General features: G+C 45.3%; 1 protein-coding gene across 3 annotated transcripts in view; it reads left to right on the top strand.

Annotated features, from left to right (window-relative positions):
- The window catches only part of SLC15A3 (solute carrier family 15 member 3), a 203,162-nt gene that overhangs the window by 173,112 nt on the left and 10,478 nt on the right, over positions 1-19,572 (top strand). For all 3 annotated transcript variants that reach the window (XR_015307568.1, XR_015307569.1, XM_086953338.1), the window contains one exon: positions 19,045-19,203. Coding sequence is in view for 1 of the 3 variants with exons in the window: in XM_086953338.1 (XP_086809464.1) it covers positions 19,045-19,203 (159 nt within the window). In the remaining 2 variants the exon portion in view is untranslated. The remainder of the gene's footprint in view (positions 1-19,044; positions 19,204-19,572) is intronic.

The raw sequence follows: 19,572 nt of genomic DNA, 5'->3' as shown, positions 1-19,572 counted from the left end.
AGCAACACGCAAATGTCTGGAGTTGAAAATTCCCAGCAAGGAAATTCAGAGGGGAGCTGGAGGTGAAGTATTTTGTCCCTAAGACTTCAGCAGGAGGCAAGCACAGTTCAAGCCCTTGGAGAATATTCTGTAAATGATGAAAGTCTTTAAAAAGTCCCTTCTCCTTTCCTTGGCAATGAAGCAACCACTGCAGGCCAACCCAGCACACAGCACACTGGCAGAGGGAAAGTCCAAACTCCTGCAGCTTCATTGGTTCTTCTCCTTGGCAAAAGGTTTCTTGTTCCAGAAGTAATCTAGGGCCCGATGTAGGTCGGTCGGTAACGGCCGAAAATCGGTATTTTCGGCCGTTACCGACCGGTATACCTGAAATGGTATGTAGGGGCACAATTTTACAGAATCGGTAAATTTACCGATTCGGTAAATTTACCGATTCTGTAAAATACCGAATCGGTATTTTTACCGATTCGGTAATTGTCCGATGTAGGTGGGACTCTTCAGAGTCCCAGGAGCCTTAACGAATCGGTATTTTACCATCAAATCCAATTTGATGGTAAAATACCGATTCAGGTGTGCATGCACATGTGTGCATGCACACCTATGCCATGTGACAGGCAGACCTGCCCTTAGGGCAGGTATGCCTGCCACATGGCACCCGTGCCTGTTTTGGGGGTGCCAGAGGGTGTCAAAGTGACACCCTTGTGTGAATCGGTATTTACCGATTCGGTAAATACCGAATCGGTAATGCCCATTCATTCCTATGGGCTTTGAAGCCCATAGGAATGAATGGGCATGACCGATTCTGTATTTACAGAATCGGTAAATACCGATTGTTAAAGATTCGGTATTTCAACATCTGGATATACCTACATATCCACACTTTAGATTTACCGATTTTTAATTACCGAATCGGTAAAATTCGGTAATTAAAAATCGGTAAATCTAATTTACCTACATCTGGCCCTAAATGTCTTGGGATCAGGGTCCCAATATTTATACCCCAAAATCCTTTGTTCTCTGAAGGCAGAGAGGCCTCTGCCTAGTCCAAACCAGTTCCTGAGTCCTTTGTTTACATGACTCCTTCCTTCCTTTCACTGTGCAGGACAGAGTCTTCAGACGCCCCACAGGAGGTGGAGCCAGCACACGGGAGGGAAGGCACAGCTCTGAAGCACTTTGTTGATAAGATTCCTTCTCTCCTTTCACAGTGCAGGGCAGAGACATCAGACAAGCCACAGGAGGTGGAGCCAGCATTGTAGAGGGAAGGCCTAGCCCTATTCAGGTCCCAGGTGCAACTCCTCCCTCCCATCTAGATGCAGATCTCTCTGTTCACCACCGGGCTGCCCCAGCCTGTCTCCTGGAATCCCCCAGCCCTGTCACTCACAAACTCAGACAAGGAATATACAACCTAGCAGAGGCAGGCCTGGGCAGTTAGGCAAGAAAATACCTACTTTCTAAATGTGGTATTTTCAAACACAGAATTTTAAACCCAACTTTACTAAAAGATGTATTTTATCATTCTGAGTTCAGGCATATTAAAGTCGAATTTCTACCATGTTCCCTGAGTCCGTTAGGATTATAAGAATGTAATAATCTAACTGCCCATTCTACCTTATGGAGAACAGGTAGCCTTGCAATAGTGAAAAACGAAAATAGCTGTAATTCTCTATTAGGACATGCTACACACAGCAGGGCATGTCCTACCTTATACTTTCAATGCAGCCTGCCCTCGGGCCTACCATAGGGGTGTCTAATATGAAGAAAAGGGAAGGTTTAGGAACTGGCAAGTGGGTGCACTTGCCAAGTCGACATGGCAGTATTAGACTGCACACAGACCTTGCAACGGCAGGCCTGAGACACACTTTACAAGCTGCTTCTGTGGATGGCACAACCAGTGCTGCAGCCCACTAGCAGCATTTGGAATTACCCGCCCTGGGCACACATGGTGCACTGTACTAGGGTCTGACAAGTAAACCAAATAACCCAATCATGGAAACACTATTTAGTCAATCAATTTAACATAGGGAGCACTTGCACTGTGGTACTGATTAGCAGTGGCCCAGTGCCCAAAGCATATAACACCAGCTAAACATATCAAAACAGAGGAGGCAATCCGTCAAAAAGGGAAGGGAGACTCATGCCAATGATGCCAGGTCCAACAGCGCCCATCCTATGGTCACGGCTCGCCTCAGCATCAAATACCTAAAGCGGTGCAACAAGCAGATTGTATTCCTGTCTGAAATTTACAATGCTTTTTGAGGACTCTCGTGGTTCGTATAGAGGGAACCCCGGTAAAGCACAGGTAAGCACTGTACACAAACAGTCACCAAATCAGGCAATCAGATGGAGAAGGCCTCTTACAAGCAGCCTTACTTTCTGTTTGGTGGCAGAGGTGTGGCGCAGCAGCCAGGGTGCCTGACTCTGGACCACAGGGTTTACAGTTCAATCCCCGGCCCAGCACCATGTGACCCTGGCCAATAGCTTGCTTACTCTTCCAGACGGCCCGCAGTACCGGGACACCTCTCTGAAGGTAGCTGTGCGCTTTACAAATGCTGGTATTTCATTTCATATTTCATACTAAGCAGAGCTCTTTCTTCGGAAGAGTCTGGCAGGCTCAGTTAACTATAAAAGATCATAATATGATGGTGCTTTATTCTAGGCCAGTGGTTTTCACAAATATTCTAGCTGGGAAACCGAGAGCTGTTCATCAGTGGGGAACTTAAGTGACTTTCACAATAAATATTTAGGGGCAACGACCGCAATATGTAGTGTAGCGGTGAAGATTGCCTCCAACCTCAAAGAGGACCACAGGAAATCTAGAAGAACAGGGTCTTTGATTTCAGTACTGAGTACATATTAAAGAAGGAAAGGATTTGGTTATTAGGGACACTTATGATCAGTTGTGTCCGACGAAAAGACATACCCATGCTGTCCATCTCATGTACGTGTGAAGATGTGAAGCCCCTTCGTCCCCCCTTCAAACGCCCCCACCCCGCCGCCTCCCCCCAGATTTTGCTGATTTTCTGTAAAGAGAAGTATGGTTTCAAGCGGAGCTCTTGTAGACCCCTTCCGCACCCACGACAGACAGACATTGTAGGTGGATGTTTCTGAGATGTGCTCTTTCAATACCTTCCTGTAATGATTGCCTCTATTCACAACAAAAACAAAAATAATTTAACCCCTTCGCTGCAGGGGTTATTACCCCGCTGTACTGGGGGGGGGAGGGTGGGGCGCTCACAGCGCCCGCATGCTCATGACGAGCTGAGCTCGTCACACGTGCATTGGCTCAGTGGAACGTTCAGCACAGCGGGGGAATTATCCCCGCGTGTGAGCGTTCCACGGGCCATGACTAGCTGAGCTCGTCATGAGCACCAGAGCGCCGTGCAGCTCGTCATGAGCACCGGAGCTCCGTGCAGCTCGTCATGAGCACCGGAGCTCCGTGCAGCTCGTCATGAGCACCGGAGCACCGTGCAGCTCGTCATGAGCACCGGAGCACCGTGCAGCTCGTCATGAGCACCAGAGCTCCGTGCAGCTCGTCATGAGCACCAGAGCTCCGTGCAGCTCGTCATGAGCACCAGAGCTCATGAGCACCAGAGCTCCGTGCAGCTCGTCATGAGCACCAGAGCTCCGTGCAGCTCGTCATCAGCATGGAAGAGGTTAATCCGAGGTAAACAATACAAAGGAAACTAGCAAAAGTGCCTGTAAATAGATCACTGTCTGAATACAAATGAATCCACCTTAGAAATACGAAATTAGCAATGGATGGATCCGCAAACCTGTCAGTAAACTCTAAGAACGGCACCAGAGGCAACCTCAAACGTCGATTGGGGTTCCAGGGAGCCTAGAACAAGTGGGTAGAGAGGCTTTCCCTCTGGGGCCTAGAGTGCCATGAGCTATGTGCTGGCATCTGTAGTGGGACAAACAAACACCTGAACACCCGCCTCCCTTTTAAGATACATGCAGAACAATACATCAAAACCTCTTCCTTGCATGTAAGTATTTCATCATTTATTTATACCTTTTCATCTATACCCCCTTCGATGCTGATGACGAGCTCAGCTCGTCATCAGCCACGGGGGGCGTGTGTGGATGACGAGCTGAGCTCGTCATCTAACGCGGCTTTTTGAAAAAAGCCGCGTAGGGGAAAAATCACTGCAGCAGCGATGCGGTTACTAATATATTAAAGAGAGAGCCCAAACCTTTGAGGCGGGTAATCTCAGGAACCACAGCACCAATCACAACACCCAATACAGCGTTGGAAAGGGCAGTTGCAGAAGAAGGACATAGGCTATTGCGACGCCCACCATATACATTTAAAAGGTAAAAGAACGGCAAGATGGCCGCTGAAGCGCTGTAGGAGTAAGTCGCACTCCGACCCCTCTCCGACCCATGCTTAGTCCAAGGCATCAGATGGAATTGTGAAAGGCAGTATGCAACTTATCTTCTGGAGTTTGAGATTGAAGAAGTACAACGGTGGATTTTGCAGTATCACACGCATTTTGGAGAAAGTGAAGTCATTGTCTGTTTTACTCTTCAAAGCACTGCAGGCAGAGATGGCGTTTCGAGGGAAAGATAAACAGCAACAGCCCATGCCTAGCGGCTTAAACAAAGAAACATGACAGAAAGAAGCGGGGAGATCGGGCACCATCCCGAAAACTAAAATGCCACTTCCTGCCAAACGATCGACTCCTACAATATCTACAGCAATTAAAGCCCAACAGCGCAAGTTGGAGAGAGCCAGCGAGAAGGAGAAAGAGCTCAAGCAGAGCAAAGATACACGAAGCAGTAACAGCAATCAAGCGGCACGGGACCCTCCAGAAAAGAAGAAGAATGAGAAAGACCCCATTTACCGGCAGCCCTCAGTATCAGAAGTTTTAGCGTCAAGGCACCTCCGGGGGCATCAGGATCTGTCACGGTAACCTCACCGAGCACGGCAACCCTGCCGCCCGATGGATCAGGCAGCAACGTCCTCGAGGACGCAAGCGGAAGCGTCGCCAGGCAACCGGGATACACAGAACTCACGCTTCCCGCGGAGCTCCCATTGGCGAGTTGGACGGACGACGCTGGGCGAGAGCTGGAGCAGGGGAGCCAAGACGAGCGAAGTGATGCTGAGAAAGAGGTGAGAGAGGCCGCTGGCAGGGCAGAGGTTTTGAACACGGGACAAATGCTAGAAGCCCTCAAAAGGTGGAGGCAGAGATGCGCGAGGAGCAGGCCCAACAAAAAAGAGGTAGCACTACAAAGAGGGGGGTCGCTGCGAGCCCCAGACCACAGAAAGATCAGGCAGAGGCTGATTTCACGGAGGGAGCTGAGGGGGATAGGTTCTTCTCAGTTCCTGAAGAATTGGAATCAACGATGGCAAGCAGCGATGAGGAAAGAGACTCTTCAGACTCATGCTCGAGCTCTGGTGACAGTGGCGGCTCCAGGGGAAGAGGTATTAAAAAAAGGAGCAAGATGGCATCTAGAAAAGCAGGCTCCCCACTGAGTTCATATAAGAGTACTCATAAGAAACTGTTATGGGACTATTCTGCTACTTCTAATATGTATAAAGAAGATGGTCAAGATATTCAAAATGAAGGAGGAAAATTGGATATAATGTTTGCCACATTAAAACAGATGCAAACAGAAGCTAGAGCTGAAAGTCGGAGAGCTAGGCACGACACCAAAAAAATACAAGCGTCGATCAGGAAAATAAATAAAAAGTTTGAGGAAGTGGAGGAGAGAGTCATAGGAGTCGAAGAGAGAACTGGTAGACTAGAGGATGAAGTTACAGACTGGCAGAGATCTAGAGAAGAGCAGACAAAGATTGTGGAGGATCTACAATGGAAGGTGGAGGATTTGGAAAATCGCCAGAGGCGTAATAATGCCAGACTCCTTGGAATTGAGGAAGGGGTGGAGGGGCAAGACCCCAGAGGCTTCGTTATCAAGCTGCTAAAAGGGGCCTTCCCGGAGGTGCCATGGCATTGGGAGCAAGAAGTACAGAGAGCCCATAGGTTCCCGCTCACAGTAAAGAAAAGGCGAGAAGAGGGTACAGGGGCACTTCCAAGGGCCATGTTAGTATTTTTTGGAAACTTTTTAGCAAGACAAGAACTGATGGAGAAAGCTAGACCTGATTCTAGGAAGACTGTCGAAGGAATAACATTTTTTGCTAGACCAGACTTTTAAAATGAATTGGGGTAGGAGGAGCACTCTACTTTTAAGCTCTGGTAATCTCTCTTTTTTAATCTATTCAATCTAAACCAAGCGTGCAGGTGAGGTAGCACGTCTGTCCTGTTCCGTGCCTGACTACAACAATCTTATCTTAAGTGTGTACAACACTTAACCTCTGCGCACTGTTGCTACTTGCGGAAAACCGCTACTCTTTTTATAAATACAACAACACTTATAAAGTTTCAACTGTAAGTATATTTATAACTTGTTTCCACAGCAAATAAACTCTTTTGTTTTACAATGATAAACACAAAGTATGTTATTACATTTCAACACACAATATATACAATATTTGATTTGATTTGATTTTTCACTTTGTATAGCGCGCGAATGCCAAAAGGCGTCTTGGCGCTGAGATTCCCACTGACTCCTAAGTATGTAGTTAGGGCTGTTTAGCAAAAAGCCATGTTTTGACTCCCTTTCTACATAAGTAGATGTCGAATCTTTCATTTCTGGTGACTTTTTCTTAGTTATGCCCAATGCATTTCGAGCTCAATGGAACTCTTCGTCGGGGGCCTGTGAAACTGAATATAATTTGCAATTAGTAAATTTATTCAACTCATCATTATCAACACAACTCCTAAAGTTGTTACAGAGCAAAAATATATGGTAACATTCCCTTATAAACTACCCTTCACCAACACCATAGAGTATGTGAAAAAAATCCAAAAAACCAAACTCACTGAAGTCGCAATAAACCAGAAATCTCCTCTCCTGAAAGAAAACGAAACACTGAAACTACCTCCACCTATTCTTGCATAATAAAGTCCATAGCTCGACAACCAAATCACAAGAACGCTAGCACAATGTCTTACCTTGAGCACTCAAAGCACCGTGCTCGAACAAAAATCTCCAACACACCCAGTCGTCCCTCTCCTCCTGTGAATATATACAAAATATCAGCTCTACAGTATAGCTGATATTTTGTATATAACAACTTTAGGAGTTGTGTTGATAACGATGAGTTGAATAAATTTACTAATTGCAAATTATATTCAGTTTCACAGGCCCCCGACGAAGAGTTCCATTGAGCTCGAAATGCATTGGGCATAACTAAGAAAAAGTCACCAGAAATGAAAGATTCGACATCTACTTATGTTATATTGTATATATTGTGTGTTGAAATGTAATAACATACTTTGTGTTTATCATTGTAAAACAAAAGAGTTTATTTGCTGTGGAAACAAGTTATAAATATACTTACAGTTGAAACTTTATAAGTGTTGTTGTATTTATAAAAAGAGTAGCGGTTTTCCGCAAGTAGCAACAGTGCGCAGAGGTTAAGTGTTGTACACACTTAAGATAAGATTGTTGTAGACCAGACTTTTGCCATGTAACTGTGGAGAGGCGATGGAGACTTAGACAATTGATCGCAGCATTTCAGAGCCAAGGAGCACAGGCTTACTTAATGTTCCCAGCAAAGTTAAAAGTTATTTCCGCAGGTCGAACAAGAATGTTCTTCTCAGAGATTAAAGCAGGAGAATTTTTGGCAGAGCTAACAGAACAAGGGGGTGCTAGAAGGTAGTAAAAAAGAAATTACACAGAGGGAAAAAATGAAAAGAGCAATGGGAGAAGATAGTTAACTTAATGAGCCTGGGAATTAGGAATTTCAATGGGTGAAGATGTGCTGAGGGGAGGAGAGGGGGGCGATGCTACAACGCTCAGTGGACACGCATAGGTCAGGAGTGACCTATTTGCCTGTCGCAGGGGGGGTGGGTCAGCAGTTTGGGAGGGGGGGGACAAAAGGGGGGGTGGCGGGGGGCATTGGCACTGGTGATGGTTGGTGTAGCAATACAGTACAGATTTGTAAAATGTATAAGGAAGTGAGAAAACGCGTGGATAACCTCAAGAGAGCAGTTGAAGGGATGGTAAAAGTAAAACATGCGTTATGGCAGTCAGGATAATTACGATTAATATTTGTGGTCTAAATAACGGGGAGAAAAGACAAAGCTGTCTGCATTGTTACGATTCTGGAGAATTGATATAATTTGTTTACAGGAAACGCATGTAGCCGTTAAAGACAAGTATATGTTGGATCAAATGGGATTTGAGGTTCTTGCTTATACAGGACAGGAAGGGAGAACCAAGGGAGTGGCAGTTTTGGCTAGAAAAGGCACTGTAAAAATTAAAAAGAAAAAGGAGGACCGAGACGGGAGATGGGTAATGCTGGATATGGAAACTACTGCAGGAAGATGTACACTAACTTAATTGTATGGCCCAAATGAGGATGAACCTGAATTAATTGAATTTATGGATGGTGAATTAGCATTCTGGCCAGAACCTGTGATATGCTGTGGTGACTTTAACATTAATGGTTTGGACGGCCTAACAGATAAGAAGGGGGGTAGATACCAAGGGAGGAAAAAAAGGATATATAAAGCTGTACAAAATTTTGTTCGACATAATGCGTTGGTGGATATGTGGGCGGAAGTGAACCCAATAGATACAGGAAGTACTTTCTACTCAGTTCCACACAAAACAATAGCCAGATTGGATTACTTCTTCATATCTAGTTCACTTGTAGGTGGGGCCAGAATAGAACGTCTGCCCAGAATAGTGTCAGATCATAATCCGCTGGTCCTAAGTATGTCAGTGCCTAAAAAAAGGATAGATCAATGACCACATGGACATTTGAACGGGGGTTGGTGAAGGAGAAGGAATACATTACAAGAATGCAGGAATGGATAACACAATTCTGGGACATGAATAGGTATTCGGCCTCAGCGGATATGGTATGGGATAGCTTTAAAGCAGGAGTGAGGGGGGAGACACTAAGTTACACACTAGTAAGAAGTAAGAGGGAAAAGGAGAAAATGGAAGAGGAGATCAGAACTTTGGTGGTACTAGAAGAGGCTCTAGTGGATGCAATAGGTAGACAAGAACCTTTTGAACAGATCCTGTTGGCTTTGGAAGTACAGAAGGCAGAAGCAGGCACTATACTGGCGCAGAAAATAGCAAGGAACTATCTAGCAAAAAAAGAGAAATGCTATGAATTTAATGAGGGTCGGTCATCTGCTGGCAATTAGGACCAGAAACTCTAGCAGCAGGGGAGATAAAAGAAATTAAGGATAGTACTGGGACAATTGTCAACAAGGTGGAGGAGGTACAGGAGGTGTTTAGAAGGTTCTACGAGGTCTTATACGAACAAGACACAAACAGTGGAAATCTAGAGGCAGAAAGCATGGAATATTTGTTACAAGGGCCACAGGTAGGGTTAAGCACAGAGGAGAGGAATAAGTTAGATGGGCAGTTGACAGTCCAGGAGATAAGAGATGCGGTATTTAGTCTCCCATCTGGCAAAGCAACAGGACAAGACCAGATACCTGCAGAGTTCTACAAAACCTTTTGGGATGTGTTAGCTAAGGACATGTGGGCAATCTGTTGCTTGGCACAGGGGGGCAGAATAGTCCCACAATCTTGGGCCGGCGCGGATATTATAGTGATACTAAAAAAAGATAAACCTCCAACAGAACCGGGCTCATATAGGCCAATTACATTGTTAAATGCCGATGCAAAGATATATTCCAAATCATTGGCTAATAGGTTGAGCAAGGTTATAGAGGGGGTGGTATCCCCGGCGCAACATGGCTTTATACCTGGTAAAGGGACTACCCAACATACTAGGCAGATGATTACCATCTTAGACGCTGCGGAGGCTGCAGGAGACCCTGTCGCAGCAATTTTTTTGGATGCCGAGAAGGCTTTTGACAGGGTCTCCTGGGCTTATTTATGGCAAACCATGGAATGGGCAGGTATAGGCAAGGGATATATAACAGCAATCCAGGCACTTTATAAACAACCCACTGCCAGGATAAGAATTAACAAGTCCTACTCAAAAGCGGTACAGATTAGACGAGGGACTAGGCAGGGATGTCCAGCCTCGCCTTTACTATTTGCCATATATCTGGACCCGTTTTTAAGAAGGCTCACACATAATATCAGGATCCCCCCAGTTACATTGCACGAGAAGGATTACAAACTATTCGCTTATGCAGATGACGTGGCTATTACAACACCAGCACCGGAGGGGGCGCTGATTGAAATAGAACAGGAGGCAAGGAATTTCGGTGCGGTCTCAGGGTACCTAATAAATAGAGGAAAGACACAAGTAGTACAGAATAGACATACAACATTCGTAGATACAAGAGTAGTTTCAAAAGCAATGTACTTGGGAGTCAGGGTGACTGCGGATTTAGAGAAACTAGTAGAGATTAACATGGAACCACTGTTAGGGAAGGTTAAAAGAAACATGGAGAGAGTCAACAATTTACATTTGACACTAATGGGCCGTATTAATTTTATTAAAATGGTTACTTTCCCAAAATTTTTATATCTGTTTAGAGCAATTCCCTTATACTTTGATGGCACATGGTTTAATAGAATAGAATCAACAGTGAATAGATTAATTTGGGCACAGGGGAAGACACATAGGGCATATCGATTTTTGACACTATCAAGAGAGAATGGAGGTTGGGGGGCACCGGATTTTAGATTTTACTACTGGGCGGCAGCTCTCCAATATTCTAAGGGGCTATTAGGAGGAAGTGACCAACAGGATGAGAGAGCATGTCCAGCAAACGTCTATGAAGCACTTTTGGGAAAGGCGGCAGAGAATGCCTTAGTCACAACTGTGGATTTTGTCTATTTTAAACACACTAGGTTCAAGACCCTGAGCGCGGTATATAAAATCTGGAGAGCAATTAAGAAAAAGTTAGGATTGGGAAGGTACAATAGATATCTGAGACTGTACACGAATAACGAGCTCCCAGCAGAGATTTTTAGGGATGCAGCCATGAAAGAGTGGGATGGCAGAGGGATCAAGAAATTAGGAGACTTATTGGATGTAAAAGGAGGGTTCTTACTGTTCCAAGATATTCAATATAGATTTAAAATATCTGGGAACAATTTCTTTAAATATTTACAAGTGAGGAGCTACTTTCATACAAAACAGGGGGGAACAGTAGGAATGACAAGCTGTAGGATAATGGACTACTTGGGGAGCAGCCTACAGTGCTCAATTAGACAATTGTATGCAGAACTACAGGAATACAAAACAGATGATAGAGAGAAATATGGCAATAAATGGGTGGAACAAGTAAGGGCTCATCCTGAAGCTCTGCAAGCTTCATTAGACCTAGGCCGAACCGTCCTGTGCTCAGCAACACTACAAACTCAACATTACAAGACAGTTTATTCGTTATACCATACACCTGCTAGAATTGCCCAGTGGGGGGGGAGCACTGGAATAACTTGTCCACGCTGCAATTCAACAAGCGCCAACATTACTCATATGTTCTCACAATGTCCACAACTTTACACTCTAAAATTGGCAATAGAGGAATTTTTGGAGAACTCTCTGGGGTTAAAATCTAAATTAACAAATGAGTTGATAATATTAGGCATCAGTATAGGAGATGATAATATACATCCAGAATTTTTGTTTATGGTTACAGCAGTTTTTAGGCTCATTATTGCGAAAGCCTGGATTGATAAATCGGCACCGACGTTTCAGACGTGGATAGCAAGGCTACTTTCCACATATAATCTGGAGAAAGCTATCTACGATAGGAAAGGCAGAAGGGCAAGGGCACTGGGGGGGGTAGGATTTGGCTACCCATCGAGCAATGGAAGAACAGGAAGAATTAAAAGTACATGAGTTGATATGTTTATCTGTTTTTGTTTGTGGCTCTTCATGGGCTACATCAGCTTCTGTTTTGTCCTTATCTCTCCTTTTCTCTTCTTTGTTAGGTATGAAGATGGTTGAATTTTATATGTATAACTTTGTAAAAACAAATCTGTACTGAAAAAACGGTATTGGATTTAACAAAAAAATTGGGGGGGGGGGGAAATTGAATAAAAATATTAAAAAATAAATAAATAAAAGGTAAAAGACCTGTGCCAGCAAAGTAGTATCTTGTGGGCGTGTCTGCGTTGTGCTGTGGGCGTGTGCTGGGGGCATGACAAACGCTGGGGGCGTGTGGTATGTTCCGCCCTTCATGTCATGTCTCATATCATGTGCTGTGGGCGTGTGCGCGGCGCGGGATTACAGAAAAAAAGCGAGCATTGTGCCCAATATTTCATTGTTTTTTCTTCCCAGGTTCTGTACATTCCAGCTCCGGGTGTCCACCCTGCTCCCTTTAAATACCCCTGCACCCCATAATCATAACCCACCCATACTCCTTAAAATACCCCTGCACTCCATAATCATAACCCACCCATACTCCTTAAAATACCCCAACACCCTTAAACACTAACCCATCTTAACCCTATAAAAATACCCTTGTACCCCAAAACCCAAACCTACCCCAGAACCCTAAAAAGACCGCTGTACCCCAAAACCCAAACCTAGCCCTGAACCCTAAACATACCCCTGTACCCCCAAACCTAGCCCTGAACCCTAAAATACCCCTGTACCCCAAAACCCAAACCTAGCCCTGAACCCCTAAAATACCCCTGTACCCCAAAACCCAAACCTACCCCCTGAACCCTAAAAATACCCCTGTACCCCAAACCTAGCCCTGAACCATAAAAATACCCCTGTACCCCAAAAGCCAAACCTACCCCTGAACCATAAAAATACCCCTGTACCCCAAACCTAGCCCTGAACCTTAAAATACCCACTGTACCCCCAAACCTACCCCTGTACCCCAAAACCCAAACCTAGCCCTGAACCCTTAAAATATACCTGTACCCCAAAACCCAAACCTACCCCCTGAACCCTAAAAATATCCCTATACCCCAAACCTAGACCTGAACCCTAAAAATACCCCTGTACCCCTAAACCCATACCTATCCCTGATCCCTAAAACTACCCCTGTACCCCATAACCCAAAACTATATCTGAACCCTTAAAATACCCAAACACCCCAAAACATATACTCAGTACCCCAAAACATATACTCAGTACCCCAAAACATATACCCCTATACCCATACTTACCTTATCCAAACATTATAAAAACAACATGCTTTTACCATTCATGCATTTACAACGAATTTCATTGTAAATGTATGCGTGGTAAAAGCATATAAAAATGTAATGCCATGCGTTATAATGGCATTGCGGAGTCATGGTACTTTTGTAATGAAAGTATGCGGAGTGATGGTATGCGGAAAGAAAGTTGCGGAATAATGGGTGTTTACCCTACGCCCGGTAAGTACATTGGTGGCACGGCGGCCCACATCTCCAGCAAAAAATTTTCACCACAGATTTAAAAAATGCACAGGTCTCTCTCAGTGATGGCCAACACGACATACACTTTTAGACACACCTCCCGCCACAAGTTCTAGAATTGCGAACTTTAGAGCTGGGGAGCTATGTTCGAATCTCGGCATCAGCTCAACATCCTGTGATTCCAGGCAAATCGCTTTGTCTCCCCGTGCCTACCACAAATGAATGTGTTCTTCTGTAATGTAAATTGTGCTCATGCCATGTTGTCGAGTTAGCGCTATATAATAGTGCAAGGAAAAATAAAGTAGGGAAACTCGAGTTCACACACTACTGAACACGCACTCTTAAGTGCATCAGCAGTGCACTGTGAATCGGAGCGTTTCACAGGCCTGTCACAGATAAGAAATGCTATCAAAATGAAATCCTACAAAACAATATACCACTGGCCGGCAGCAATTCATACCCGGACAATGTCGGGACGGGCTGCTAGTGTCATAATAAAGATAGTAAATTGAAGTAGTGCACACAGCATCATCTTGTATACAAAATATATCATTGTCAATCTACATTTGTCCTTATTTCCATACCCTGCCAATAAAACTCACACCTCATACTCCACTCAAGCAACATTCAAAAACAAGAAACATCTCGACATGTATAGATTTCCAGACACGGTGTTCAACAGACAACTTCCCCTCAGAGTAAAACATAGATCTAAACGAGCATCAAATATTTTGTAGGTTTTCTCAACCAATGTAGAGCTTCCCTCTCTGATTTTATACATTTAAATTATTTTGTTTCCTTTTCGTTTTGATATATTCCTTTTTTGAAATTCTGTCATAACCACTGTTATCGTTCTTCGGTCGACTTTCCATATTGAGTCCATGCTGACACGCGTTTCGGTGAAACATTGAATACCATTCACCTTCCTCAGGGCATATAACTAATAAAAATCCAAATGTTGGCAGGACAACATTACACAACCTAATGTCCCACTGTCGGAGTTTCTTGATGATTGATGTAGATCCAGGGTATGGGAATCAAAGTCTCAAAACTAATGCTGGGCCTCAAAGGGTTCCTCTTCAACATCGTAAATGGTGCGCTAGAAAATGTCTCAATGTTGCATTCACCTAAAAAAATACATCAAGGATTTTACAAATGGAGAGCGTGTTATGTCATTCTTGCCCTGCATTCAATCCCCAACCCTCTGACAGGAAAGCGTTAAAATGATCCGTAGAGGGACCTCCTAGCGAGTGAGTAGCGGAGTGATGTACAAGGACCCCTGGGTTGTTTACAGTGAAGCTGTAACTTCTTAGGTAGCACTTGTACCCTCAGAAGCCCAGTTTACTGGTAGATCTGCTGGGTGATGCCAGGGCTCCAGGGCACCAGCTGAGGCCCCTCTTGCTCCTCAGGGCTGCTTTTAAGATACACAACAACAGTAATTGAGTTGCCACACATTTTTTTCCCATGTGCAATTTAAAGTCACTGATGAAGTCACCAACTCCATTGCCGCAGAAGCGCAGTCGAATTCCGTCACCGGTTACCCCCAGCAAATGGCTAGAGGTAAGCAACATGCAGAATGGACTTGAGGTAACCTGCTCGCTGCAAGGTATGCCCATATTTTCCGCCAGGCACATATATCCAGCGGTAATGCAGCATGTACCTTAATCACAGCTGCTGGTGCCAATGGATTCCGTGCCTTGTTCCAAATGAGACCTGTAGTGTGAACCTTCGCATCCTCTGAAGTGTGCAGTTGTCCTAATCGGCGTAGAAACGGATGAAGCTTTTAAGACTCCATTGTTCCTCATTTTGTAAAGTCTGAGCAGTGAAGCTGGACCCCGTTGCACAGTTTCTACGATGAGGATGTGATCTAGAAACTTCTCAGAACCCAGCTTTATTAAGCACCATCTTCTGGAGAGCAATGGTAACCCCAAGACAGGCTGCACCACAAACACACTGAAGGCATAGGTGTGGGGGTCAAACAAAAGGGCCCAATGTCTCCAGGAGTCAAGGCGTCTTCAACCCCCTTGCCGGGTCTGGTGGCTCAGTGGACTAATGCCTCCAATGCAGGGGCCTGTGTTTGACCTCATGGTCACAGGTTCAAATCCAGCAGGTCCACTCAGCCTTTCCTCCATCTGAGGGGGCTATATTGAGTGCCAGTAAGTTGGGTAACAATAAGCATCTGTTATTGAGTACCAAGGTACCGCTGGGTGAACGTGCGCATAATGTTACCTGTGTCAGGGTAGCCAAGGGTTGAAAGAGAGGTCCATCTTTGCCCCCAGCGGGGGCTGAGGCTGAAATGAAGATGCTAGCGCTTGTGGCCCACAGAAGTTCTGGAGAACAGGACAGAGAAGGCCACCTTCTTTCCTGCACACCTGTAATAGTAGTTCTACCGCGTAATATTCTCATAGTGACAGACAGGGCTGTGTAACTTTATATCAGATGCGCAGTGTGCATAAAGTATCAACTTTTGCCCTTAAACCAGTGACTTTTAGCGACATGAATAGGAAAAGAGAATCCCTAGACCCCTGAAAGCTCAAATGAGGGGTTTAATGTCCCCCCATCTGTTAAGAAATATGGGCTAGTCTACATCCAAATTGTACAATTGCTGGGAGGGAGGTGATGTCATTAAAATGAAGGCACATTTTCTCCTCTCTAGCTGTTATTAGTCTAATAGAGAGGAAAATAGAGGTGGCAACAACATGTCTTTTGAGCCAGCCTAAACCGGATTCCATAGCCTCTCCTGGACTCGTCACAATAAAAGGGGAATCTCATCATCTGGAGCTACAGCCACCTAAGCACCTGTCACCCCTTCCACCAAGAACAACTGCTCAAGCAAGAGTCACCAACAAGACCCTCTACAGACCGCGGCACCAACTCAACCTCATGGCACTCAACTCGCGTCTCGATCAAATAAAGAATACATCAGTACACTTCCATGCAGAGGGACAACATCTACGAACCAATACGACATAACTCACCTCAAATCACACAACAAACACCACAATTCTTCCATACAGAAGGCGAGAGGAGTAGTCCTAACGGCTGGAGCGGTCGACCTCGAAACTGGGGCACTGGGTTTGAGTCTGGCAGTGACGCTGAACATCCTGTGATTCTGGCAAATCACTTAATCTCCCCGTGCCGAACAAAAATGAACGTGTCCTCATGTAACACAACTGGTGCTATGTAAAGCGCTCTGATACCCGATTTGGGTCTAGTTCGCGCTATATAAAACTCCATAAAAAAAAAAGACAAATCGATTTCTCTATTCCCAACGGATCTACAATGCCGAAGGCCCTAACAAGAAGCTTCAGCAGATACTCAAGGAGTTCTGTAACCGGGAATGCACAATCTTGAAGACCCCAATGTCAGGCTTTCTGTAACAACATTGAAGACCAACTTGTTTGTAAAGCAAAGATGCTGGAGCAGCTTCTCAGGAGAAAGGAGTCTGAAGGCAGCACATTCGGACCAGGAATAAGAAGACAAACTAACCAACAGACATCTCAGGCTGGCCTTATTCAATCAACTCTTGGTTGACAGTTCGAGAAGTGTTTAGGCGCCTAGCCATCTCACCGTCAGACCCCCATCATGTTCAAACCTCCAAGGATATCCCACTCTCAATGACTGCCATCATCCCAAGAGCAACCTCCTAAACTACTTTCAAACATACTTCACCCACCCCTCCGAGTTCAAGACCACACCAGACTGCTCATGACGAAGAACCGAGACGCCATAGACCCCGCCAACCATCGACCATCTGCCGTGGCTCGTTGCTAGGAAAAGCGATTTAAAGAGCAGCTTTCACTCAGATACATGACTGCTGGGAACAATAAAGCTACTTTCAGACCTTTAAACAGAGTTCCATCCGAAAGCGGTACGGAATCTGGCACCATTTCTGTCTGGGGCGAGCTAAAGAGTAGACTGGCCAGAAAGGAGGTCACTTCACCTCTACTATTTCCACTACATTTTGCAGAGTCCACTACCACCTCCTCCTTCTGAGACCACTGGAACTGGTCATAAAAGAAGTGCATTTATTCGCGATTTCATATGGCGCATACCAGACCCCCAATGAGGACAAAATGCTTAACAAATGTTAGCAATCGGTCCACAATGTTAGCGAGTAAAAGTTGTGTAACTTTCAGACAAAATAAATCTAAGCCAAATAACATTCTCACCAATTTCTACCAAAGGGATTCTTCTGAGGGCGATCAGACAAGTGATCCATTCAGGAGACAAATCACAGTGAAGCATTAGGTCTCCAGGGTCCTGGTTGGAGGTTATGCAGGTAGAAGTGGTCTGACTGAGGGTAGCAAGGAGCTCCGGAAATGGGTGCATTTCCTGGACAGGTCTGTCTCTGGTTTTTTTCTTTGTTGAAGGCCAGTATTTAAAGGAAGTATCTGTCTACGCTCCTGTCAGAGAGCTCTGACCTCCCTCCTGATATGGTTAGTTTGCTCTCCAGGTATTGAGAGGTTTCTGAATATATTGCTTTTTATGTGATGCCAGTCAGTTTGACTGGCATCCTGCTTTTGTTGGTAGCCCTTTGAGTGAGGTCAGCAGTGGAGTAAGGCGGGCAGATTCCCCCTTTGCTATAATGATGTTGGTTGCTGCCTGGACTGTTGTCTTGAGAGGGACAAGGTGGATCTTGGGGATTCAACAGAGCAGGGAGTTGTCGATACCCAAACTCGTATTCCTCCTGGTGGTCTTGGGTGGTGCACTGCTGCCTGTTCTAGCAAGTGACTGTCTAGGGTCCTGTCTCTGGTTCGTGTTCTCCTATGCACCGATTGATCACTCGTGGTATTACTTGACTGGAGGAAAGAAGTTTTCATGTGGAGTGTGGTCGATCATCAGTGTAGAAATCATGCGAGACGTTTGTGCTGTTCTACAGGTGCCTATGGGGTACATGTAAAAGTAGGTAGAAAAGCACTGCTGGCATGAAACAGTGCTGTTACTCCATAGCATCTTGGTAGTTGTACTTCAGTTTTTCACACAAAGTTCATATTCTTTTTCAGCTAATGCCGTCTTTGGAAATCGCATCTCTAGACACCAGTGTTTCGGGATTCCTCCCTCGTCACTTGGCTATATTTGCAGGTTGAACAGGGTCGAGGATTAGTGTGGGACCCTGTGCCACTCATCTGCATAACACTTTAGGATTTGACTCATGATTCAGGCTTCTCCCCGCTCATCCTCAACACCTCCCTCAACCTGCTACCGGACCTTATAAAGTTCTCGAACTCAAATGACAACAACAATAAAATATGTAAAGAGCAGCAATGTTCAGAGACATAAAGCAAGAATTGGATTTGATTGAAATAGAGGCGGAGAGCCTTACAGTGACAAGGTGCTGACATTTGTACAATTCATGTTTTAGAACCAGTTCATGTTTTAGAACCTTTACTACCAGGTGTATCCCCTGAATTCCTCTTACATTGTTCGCTATAACAACCAACCAATGTTTTTACACATAAGTGGGCAAACCAGTCCTCATTTCCACTGGAAGTAGAAATTGTACCTTGGCTATTCAGTGGCCAGAGAAAATTATGTGGCTACGAAGGTGGAAATGTTGGGTTGGTTCCTCTTCTAGCCGAGGTCTACCTTGTCGCCAACCTGTTGCTGAATGTGTGCCAGACCAAGCGTGTGGCCACCGTTACTTACTTCACCCTTCTACTCCCACAGGCATCCTGGAGACCGAGCGGCTACTCTACATCCATCAAGGGCTGGTGGTGAACCAGACGATTGGCAAAGATGTGTACTTCGCTGCTTCGTTGCCCATTTGGTGGCAGATTCCTCAGTACCTGCTTATCGGCATCAGTGAGATCTTTGCCAGCATCCCAGGTAAAACATGCAAATGCCACCCATTCTGCCATACAGCATGTCCACTGCGTTGAGGCGGTTACTTAGGTTGCATCTCCTGCGTTCTGTACTAGTGGGTTTGTTACTCAGCATGGAGGCGGGATAGATAGCACCGTGGTGCCATCAGCAGGCTGCCACCACCAAACAGCGTGATCTGAGGCAAGGCATAGTCCAGTATGGAGGATGGCATAACTAGCTTTTGGTACTGCCTAAAACAGTGCTTGGTGGTAAGCCTAGCAATGGGTGGCAGCAATGCAGTGCCACCTAACACCATGCCTGGTGATGGGGCATGGTCTCGGCACGGATGACAGAATCATCAGCTGTGCAGCGCCACCTAACACCAGGCTGAGA

Source organism: Lissotriton vulgaris, chromosome 1_2 (genome assembly GCF_964263255.1).
Source record: "Lissotriton vulgaris chromosome 1_2, aLisVul1.2, whole genome shotgun sequence".
In the NCBI taxonomy this organism is placed as follows: Eukaryota; Metazoa; Chordata; class Amphibia; order Caudata; family Salamandridae; genus Lissotriton; species Lissotriton vulgaris.
Note: the sequence above shows the minus strand (reverse complement) of the source record. Positions and strands in the feature narration are given on the sequence as shown.